Source organism: Anoplophora glabripennis, unplaced genomic scaffold (genome assembly GCF_000390285.2).
Source record: "Anoplophora glabripennis isolate ALB-LARVAE unplaced genomic scaffold, Agla_2.0 scaffold1, whole genome shotgun sequence".
NCBI classification, from domain to species: domain Eukaryota; kingdom Metazoa; phylum Arthropoda; class Insecta; order Coleoptera; family Cerambycidae; genus Anoplophora; species Anoplophora glabripennis.
In genome coordinates this window covers 452,708-462,600 of record NW_019417028.1, presented here as the reverse complement: position 1 = coordinate 462,600, position 9,893 = coordinate 452,708, and the positions used below count along the sequence as shown (strand labels likewise).

The 9,893-nt window shown below is 31.4% G+C and overlaps 1 protein-coding gene across 1 annotated transcript in view; it reads left to right on the top strand.

The window, feature by feature from the left end:
* Positions 1-1,401: 1,401 nt before the first annotated feature.
* The window catches only part of LOC108908079, a 47,691-nt gene continuing 39,199 nt past the window's right edge, over positions 1,402-9,893 (top strand). The window contains exon 1 of the mRNA XM_018712029.1: positions 1,402-1,514. Coding sequence (XP_018567545.1) covers positions 1,457-1,514 — 58 coding nt within the window. The 5' untranslated portion in view covers positions 1,402-1,456. The remainder of the gene's footprint in view (positions 1,515-9,893) is intronic.

Genomic DNA, 9,893 nt, shown 5'->3' with positions numbered 1-9,893 from the left:
TGCGTCAGTATTTGGACCAACGCTTTCTACGGAATTGGATTGGAAGAAGAGGCAGCATTGAGTGGCCCCTTTCTTTTTGTGGGGATACCTAAAAAGTAAAATCTATAAAACACAGCCAGCGTCGCTGGAATAATTGCGTCAAAAAATCGTCGACCAATGCCGTCGAATCACTTCGGAAATGCTTCAGAATGTGCGCGAACGTTTCGAACAAAATCTTTATTCTTGTATGGAAACGGGCGGTCATCAGTTTGAACATTTAATCAACTAAGTAGTAAGTAAACAACTAAACATAATTTAAATTTTAAAAAGTAAATTTTTTTCAAAGTGTTTAAATATTTTGGGGTGATGCTTACCCTTGCTTGGGGGTGAAAGTGGCGGAGTCTAAAATACTAGCAAAAAATGTCACCCATTAATCTAAAATCGACTAGTCTGAGCGTTTTTCTACAACCTTGACGAAGTTCCTGAAAATGGCTCTGTTTCGTTTTCATTTGGCCACCCTGTATAATCGTCTATCATCTAAGTATAACATTTTCATTTCTACTTATATACACAGGATTAGTTTACAGACAGGAAATCTCACTTTTAGTAAGACAATAATAGAACAAGACTTCCATCTAAAGATTATGCAAAACTTGTGTGAACATGTAAACATCGGCATGTATCTTTCCTGTTTTATCGGAAATTTTGTCGACAATTTCCTGTAGGTATATACAGGCATGTAAAGTTCAGAAAATGTAATGATAAACATAAGTAAAAATATGTTTTTTTCCTTATTCTGAATGTATTGTCAGCTTCTAAACGGTCTTATAATCTGGAAAAACCTGTAAAACTGATACCATGAAGAGATATTATTTCTAACTTGCTTAGATTTTCTAAAACCCTAGTCAAAATACTGCTAAAAATTAAGTGAAAATTACGCATAAAAACGCCCCAATAAATTAGCACAAATTCATATATTCTTCTAAATATTTCATTACAATTTTCAAAAGCAGAGTATGCCTGCAAGCTCCTAAATTATTCTGATAAATAAATAAACAAATAAATAAACAAATAAATAAATGAATAAAGTAATGTACAATTACTGGAAGGTCCAGTAAATTTGAAAGTAGGTTAAATAATTTCTGAGTTAGTTGAAGGATCTAGGCATAGTCAAGGACCAACGAACTGTCCCAACCTATCATTATTGAAAAGGTGATTGTCACAAAGTGATAGAAAACGTTTTATATTGACTTTTTTTGTCGTTTTTCAGGACTGATGATTAAAATGATTATCTGGAACTACTTAAGGTGTGTGACCACCAAGTGTCGGTTCCTTCTGCAAGCACTGACCCCTCTCTTCTCCGCGAGGTAATTATCTTCACCGCTGAAAAGGTAAAAACTAGGCAAACAGTTGAGCGCGAGATGTTGACACATTAGCAGTATCCCTGCCGGAGTTATTAATTTTTTTATTGAGAAATATGAAGACGTGTTTTGTGCAAACTGTGATAATTATTTTAGGATACTGTATTATTACTGGTAAGCTATAGGCCGCAAGAATTATTATTCATTGATTCATTTTAAATATTTCACTTTTACTTTTAATAAAAAAAACAACTAACTATTTTCCTATCTCGCTTCTACTTTGTTTATACTTAATTAAGTCATCCATTACCGATAAATATTGTGTAGTGTCTATCTTGTTAATAAGATTTTTATTTATTTAAATGTATGAGTCATGTTTGGTAAAAAATGTGCTCTGTAAAAACGCTGTGTGTTGCAATTATTTCAGAATTACCACCGAGGTTTGTGCAAGTAGGTACAATCTTTTGTGTATTGTCCCCGAGTCCCTGAATAATAAATGCAAAAACCTTTACTGGGTCATATAGACAAAAATATATAATAGTGAAGGAAAATCGTGGGTTTTGATGCAGAAATGATGCTGCCCTTGAATTTTACTGTATCAGTTTTGTTATTGGCAGATTTGTACTAATTTGTAAAAGCATAAAAGACCTCTTTCATTTTATGTTTTAGAAATGTAGCCAAAAAAACCTGCTGACATTTGTTAATTGTTAAACCAGTTCTTTACATGTATTTGTATTTTGGCGATTTTTAAATTTTTGGGTCTTCATTCTGAAGAAAAAAGTTCGCCTAAACACTTCTCTAAGTCCTTTTAACAAGGCTGAAAACAGGAAAGTGAATTTGTACCTTAAAATTTTTGTGTTTTGCGTTTGAGTAAAGGTAATTGAAAATACAGGCTGTTACAAATTCGCTTCTCACAACAGGGATCTCGGAAACGGTAAGAGATACGAAGTAGCTAAAAAATCAAGGCTAACGTGATTAGTTTTCGAAATATTTGAAAAAAAAAGAAATTTTGGAAATCCGATTTTGTTTCACTTCAGCCTTATTTGAAGTGATATTGAAAAAAGAAGAACACTTTTTCATGGCTACTGTTTGCCCTCTATCGAATGGCATAATCAATTTTTATTTATTGATTTTTAAATAAAATTATTGTTAATTACTTAATCCGTAGGAAACTAATATTTACCATATAACAATTTCTTAAACAGTCTCTTTAAAAAAACAGTATTATTTGTAATTATAATTAAATAAAACTTGTTCTGTTAGTTTTTGCAATAAATAATTATGAATAGGTAATTTTACAATGTCGTAATAACGAAGACTAAGTGTTTTCGTATCAATTTTATGTTCTTCCAATCGGAATTTTATGCTTCTCCTGCTTAGGCGACAAAGTTTGATTTTCATATTCAAGACAGACATACGTGGTTCATAACATCTGATGTATTTAATTTTGTCAAGGCCGTTTTTGCGTGGTTTCTAACGTTCGTCTAACTATCTGGTAACTAATAAAATTATGCTACAATTTGATTTACTTTCTTAGCGCGCAAGTGAGGTTTTGAAATAGCGTAAAGATGTTTGATTAATTTTTATTTCAGGACGCAATTTAACATATTTACATCAATAAACAAATGATTGTTTCACAAACAACTAATAATTTCTGTTGTGTTTAATTGACATTATTTTGCTGGACTTCCAAAGCCAAATTATATTTTTTGAAATTAATTTAGTTATATATGCAAGGAAACACGAAAAATTAAAAAGGATTTTTTCCAAAACGGTGCTTTTTAGCGATAATAAAAAAGAGCACATTTATGTTAGAAAAATATAAAATTTTTCAAATCGTCAGAGGTATCAAAAAGTCGACGATAAAAAAATTATGGCCAAAATTTTGAAAAAAATTGAATGCAAGGCGCCATATTCAAAAGACTAGCTGCATACGAGGCTGTTTTGTATAAGGTGATTTTGCTCAGCTCAGCATAGAATCATCCACAGAATTTGAGGTTATCATGCTCTTAAAATTATACTTATCTGTTTTTTTTTTGGTTGTGAACGTATTTATTTATTTGTCAAAAAGAGGCAGGCCAAGAACAATGTGAAAAATGTTAGGTTATGTCTGATAACATTGCGAATCATATTGCACAATTATTATTCCAAATGAAAATTAATTGTTTGACTGTTTCCTAAATAAATTAAATTTTCGAAATAATATGTGATTCTAGGTTACATTTCTAATAAACTGGATTGGATATTAAAAATTAATTTTCTTAAATATCCTGAAAAAGTTTGCAACCTGGCAACACTGTACTGTTTCACTCTGTGACGTCATTGGAAACTTATCTTAAATGAAGTGTAGATACTCTGTTTAAAGAGCAGATTTAACCAAAGTTAGTACAGAGACAAGATTTATGGAATAATATATTAATCTTCACTCATTTATTTAAATTAAAGTGGGTAATAAATTTGAAAAATCGATAAAATCATTGCCAAGCTTTTAAAGAAGTGTTACTCAGGCGAAAATTCTATGATTTTCTAATGAAGTTATACAGAATTGTTGGCGTAACCGCGTATATTACTTTGAAAATCATCGTAAAGTTTAAATTCATAAAAAATCTACTCTGGATGAACGCAAGTCGAGATTTATTTTATAATATTAAGTTTTGTTTGATTGTTTTGTTGGGAGTCTGCTTGCGTTAAAAATGGTCCGATTTTAAATCGAATACCGGTTTTCAAAACTAGAAGTAAAATACTTTAAAATGTATATTTCAAGATTTCGTTAAAATGCAGCGAAATGGATGAAAAATGCACTTGAACATCGGTGTAAACGGCCGAGAGTGCGCGAGCGCGCGAGTAGTGGGGCAACGAGGGGAAGCGCTCGAAAAAAAAATGCATAAAAATTTTTAAATTGCAATTGCCGAAAAACTGGTCCGACAGCGCCTGCCTTTAACACACTTAAAGATGATATAATTATCTACTTCTGCGCCAAATTTCAGCTCCTAATCTTCATAAATGACAAAGTTATGAATTTTTGAAAAAAAATGCCTGATTTTCCGGTTTTTCCGGATTTTCTCCGGTTCTAATCAACCGATCCAATCGCTCGACCTCTCATTTTCTTCGAAATTTAATTTCCTACAACTGTTCCATTTACAGAATTGAGATTGATCTAGTAGTTTTGGTTTTATAAGCAAAAAACTAAAAAACGCGTTTTTGCACTAAAATGTTAATAACAAATTAATTAATGAGAGTTGCAAGTCGAAAACACATCAGGGTATACGGACTGTCTCTTAAATAGTGGCCTAGGTGGTATGGTGTTAGTATTTTTGTCAAGGTACAACTCTTTTTTTGCTAAACCGCTAAACCATTACTGACGGTAATGTGCCATCACTTATTACCGATTCTTTGACTAAAAATCGGATTTTATCCGTGAATCGCTCCAGGTATTCGCCTGATTTGGTACTGTGACAGTTTTACCTATTCGGAAAAATGCTCTTTGCTGATGAATGGACATCCCAGCCGACGATCCAAAACACTCATTCGACATATTTTTACACCGTGCAAATAGCCGTATTGAGTCAGTTTTCCCAAAAAACTTTTGGTTGAAGCAAAATTGATTATTTGTCGGTTATGCAAAGTGTATAGATTTTTTTTATCTGCAGACGTAGCAAATTAAAATCTTAGGTGGGTATTTTATGAATCAAAATAGCCATATCCTTGCAGATTCCTGAGAGATGTTTGTGAATTATGTTTACACCTCTTTCCTACAAACTGATGTGTGCAATATTTAAATTGTAAATTTTATTCAAATCCAATTCTTTTTTCGCATATACCTACCTATACATATTTATATTCGCGATATATTGGATTGATATTTAAACAGAGATTACCAGTTAGTTTGTCGTTCCAACGTATCAGTCGGTTGTAGGTAAATTTAAATAAATAATAAATACTTTCACGTGGATACTTACTCCATTCACATGCATAACAATAATAAAAGTTAATTGCGCTGTTATATCATGGCGTCAGAACATTAGAAGTGCTTAATGTAGATATAACTTTTTAATATCCGAATCGTAGAATGTATTTCCTTCGTTTTTATCCTATGCTTTTATATCGGCGAAGGTTAGGGAGCTATTTTTATGAAGCTGTAGATCGCAACAATGATTTATTTTCTGTCACATATAAAATCAAGACGTAAACTGTTTAGGCTTTAAGGATCCCTCGGACTGAGGTAAATATTATATCATTTCTAATTGTCAGCGGTTATCTCTGTTAAAATTTGGTTAGCCAAAATTTGTTTTCTTTGGTTCTATTCGCGCCGGTCTGCGGGTAATGTTACAAGTGGTTGAGCAGTGAGTTCAACGATGGAATAGACAGGTAACTTTTTTGTTTTGATATTTTTTGTTTCTTAAGAAATGGATTTAACCATAACTTTTTATGCGAAAATGAACAATATCGTGAAATTGATGTTAATTAACATTAAGCCTAGGCGCTTTTGCGTAGGGTTATACCCTTTTTGTATAAAATTATTACCAGTTACAACTTTTTACCTTCTTTAAGTTGGTTTATTGTATTATGCGGTAAATCTAAGTATTACGTAATTATGAATTGCTATACCAGGCACGTTAAATCAATTTTGAGCCTAAACTATTTTGATAGGGGCACACAATTTAACTACCTACGAGGTTTGTTCATAAAATAACCGAACTTAATTTTTTTAAATTTCATTCTTGTTGTACCGTCATCAAACTAAAAACAAATTTTGGTGCAACTCGATGTATGTTCAATTTTTCAGCCAGAATTTCATGGCATGACCCAATTAAGATGCTAATATATTCTGCAATTTCTCTGAGAGTCAATCGGCCATTTGCACTCACCAGTCGAAGGCCTTCCTGGTCGATAATCATCTTCAATTGGCCTGACGACCACTTTTAAATCGTGAGAACCATTCTTATAGTCTTTCCGAAGTCAGTTGAACATGTGTAAAAACGCCTAGCAATAAAATTTAAAGAGTTTCATAAGCGTCCCTAAAAGGGTTTTCTGCTAAAGGTGAAAAATAGTAATAATTTGTATATAATGTGTAGAAAATGTCTATTATCTGTTCATTTGGCCAACAACATATTCTAATTATGTACCTATGTCCTCATACAATTTTCTTACATTGATGGTAAATTTTGGTTATCAAGAAACATTTACATTTTCATTAAAATATGTTACTGCTCGTCAGGAACCAACTGGAAGGAAAGGATAAGAAAAGGTTGTTAGTGGTTAGAAAAGTTATTAAATAAAAATAATCAGTAATAAAATAATTCCGCATTGCTGCACTACACTGCTAGGCAATCTGTCAACAACTGAAATTTATGCCCCAGTCGCTCAGTGCGGCTGTGATTGTGCGCCGTTGCGTATGACCCAGAGCATCATCTTCGTAAGCTTGTTTCAGAAGTTGTAACGTTTTCGTGATAGTTTTCCCCAGTTTAACACAAAATTTTGTTGTTCCAGAAAATAGTACATTTAAAAAATCGTCACTAACACTAATCCAAGAACGTGTGGTTAGAGAGGAGGCCTATGCGCAACGCAATGCTGCCAACTGCATATCACTAAATATCTCCATTAGGGCGTAATTCAAAAAGTTCATTTATTTCCTGAACAGACCTTGTATATAGGTAATTCAGTTGAACTATTAAAATTATTACCTACACTCATAAACATTTTATGTAAAATTACACACTAGATCATCACTGTTATCAGAATTTCTATGAATATTAAATTTGTATAGAATAAAAGATATTTACAAGAATTAATAAAAAAGTTAAAAAAATTTGCTGTTCAAACGGAATCTGTTGTCGACAAATGTATCAAGATTCAATTGATATATTTGCAAAGTATTCCCAATATATCAACATTTAAATGCTTATATAATAAAGGGTGTTCAAATTCAAGGATATTTTCTTATATAAATATTTGCTCTTGTTGAAATCTTTTGAACAAAGAAAAATATCGAAACAACATCCGTACAACCTGAAAAAATTAAGTTTCAGTTCGAGTCAGTGGCGTAGACATTAGTTGCGCCAGTTGCGTTATTCTAAAATATTATCGCATGTCACTGGAAAAGAAAACTTTTTTGTAATTTTTGAAATTCTCAATAAATTTTTTTGATTTCTTTGTACCTATGTCTTTTACCGGTTTGATACAAATTCGCAATGTGTAAAGGCGATATAATTAGATACTTATACAGGGTGGAGAGTTTTCTTATCGAAATTTAAGAATATTTCTCTAATTAAGAAATTGCCTTCCTCATGCAAGATCCTTATTTTTGAGATACATTTGCGAGTAAAAAAAACAGTAAGGAAGATACAGTGGGTATATTTATTTTCAGTAGATTAGATGCTATAAAAGACCATGATCGATTTTCAGTGAAAGTGTCAAACCATATCAATACTTGGCAGAAAAATAACATTGCCTTTGCAATAAACCTTGCTGACCTTATTCCACATATCTTGAACTCAAATTACAAGTGAGCTGTTATTGAAAAGGCAGCCTTGTAAAGGATCTAAAAGTGTATGATAACGTAGATTATGAAACAACAAAGTATATTTCAAATAATAATAAAAATCTTGTAATAATAATTTAAATATTGCGGTATTGACCAATTCTTGTTATGTAAATATAATATGATATGAGGGAAAATATATTTACAGTGCTAAGAAAACTGATTACTGACAGGAAAACAAACGTAAGTTGTTTTTGTAATTGTCATAAAATTTAATTTTATCGAAAAATTTTAATTCTACAAAATTTCCATGTCAAATTTGACATAATGTAAGTCAGGCAGCAGCTATTTGCATACGTTATCTTTTGTTTTAACAAAAATGTGTTCAAAATTCAAATATTTCAAAAATCAATCTATGCATAATCACATACTTAGAATTACTGTAGATAAAAATAAATATTCTAACTCCAATGTTTTAATTCAGTATAAAATTTTGTATCGTAAACTGGACATTTTTAATTAAATAAGAATTATTATTCAAACAATTTATAAACCTGTTTCCGATGTACCTATGTCTAAATATAACTGACATCTTTGTAACTATTTATTTAAGTTTCTTAATAAACATAAACCTGATTTCGCCTTATTATTAATTATGATCATCACTCATTTATTAATCAAAATTTTTTATTTTATGTAAATTTGTTCATAATTTGTTAAATCATTAAAATTAATAGACATACTTAATTTACTACGTACAGAGTATTAAGGATAGAAAAATTAAGTAATTTCGTGGTATTCTGGGCATTTTCAAAAATAATTTAATTTAGAATTAATTTTTTAGAAGTGCCAGCTGTAGTGACAAGAAAACAATTAGTACACACGACACCTTCGAAACATTTTAAAAAAGCAAGGAGAAACACCTCAAGAAAAGGAAATAGTGATACGCAAATAACACTCCGACACGGTCGAATTCCAGATACCAACTGAACTGCGTATTGCCGATTGCTGGACTGCTTAGTACCTCGTGTTAACCGCCGCGCCGTTGTCACATTGCTCGATATGAATTTTATCGAATTTTAGTTCAATAAAGTGATAAACATTGTATTTTATGGTATTCTATGCACGCAGTTATGTCAATATTCCTTAATTAACTTTTGTACATCAAGTTGAAGATTTCGATAATTTTTTACTCGGAAATGGTTGAGTTTAGGACCCATGTCATATAAGGTTTTTTTGTTTATTTTAATGTATTCCATCGTCTGTTAAAATTAAGCCAGTCAAATTTCTAACACCCTGTATAAAAATGCTATTCAAATAACCTTGTTGATGTTTAAAATCTTAATTTCTTCCTGAAAAATACTTATTATTATTATAGGATCCATTACCACCTACGTTACAGGTGCTTAATGATCAGCCACTATATTAGATGAAACAAAAACCAGTTAATTAATTACCTTCTTTTAAATATGCAATTAGCGTAGTTTTGACTTTAATGTTAGCAGCTGTTCCCTCTCTTTTGTTTTTGTAGCTGGCACGTGGAATTTATTATGAAGGAGTTTAACGAGTTTTTTAATCTATCCGTTATTGTTTGTTTTACTTAACAACAAATAGTCTGGATAGATTTTTATGCAAATCTAGAAATTAGAGAGGCTCGCCTTGAACCAAGTATGGCTCGAAGAGTCACCTGCAGGCCGATGAATATCATTCTTTAAAAATTGCTGCTATTTTATTACGTCAGCTTCCTTTTCTTCATTCATAAACGACCTTACTTACATAATAGTAGCAATAAAAACTGTAATTTTCAATAAAGAACTATCTCTAAGGTCCTCACGATCCCTCAAAGATTGGAAGTGATCTATCATTGATTATATACAGGGTGTCCAGCAAAAAATGTGACGAAAAATCACTTTATTTCGTTTAAAACGTACATACCTGTTGCGTGTCTCTAAAATGTACCGTTTCAGAAAAAAATAATTTCAATTTTTTACTTAGTCATCGGTTCCTGACAGCCAAATATTTCGGGGTATCTTAATCCAATTAAAAATTATTTTCTGACTGAATGGTGAACC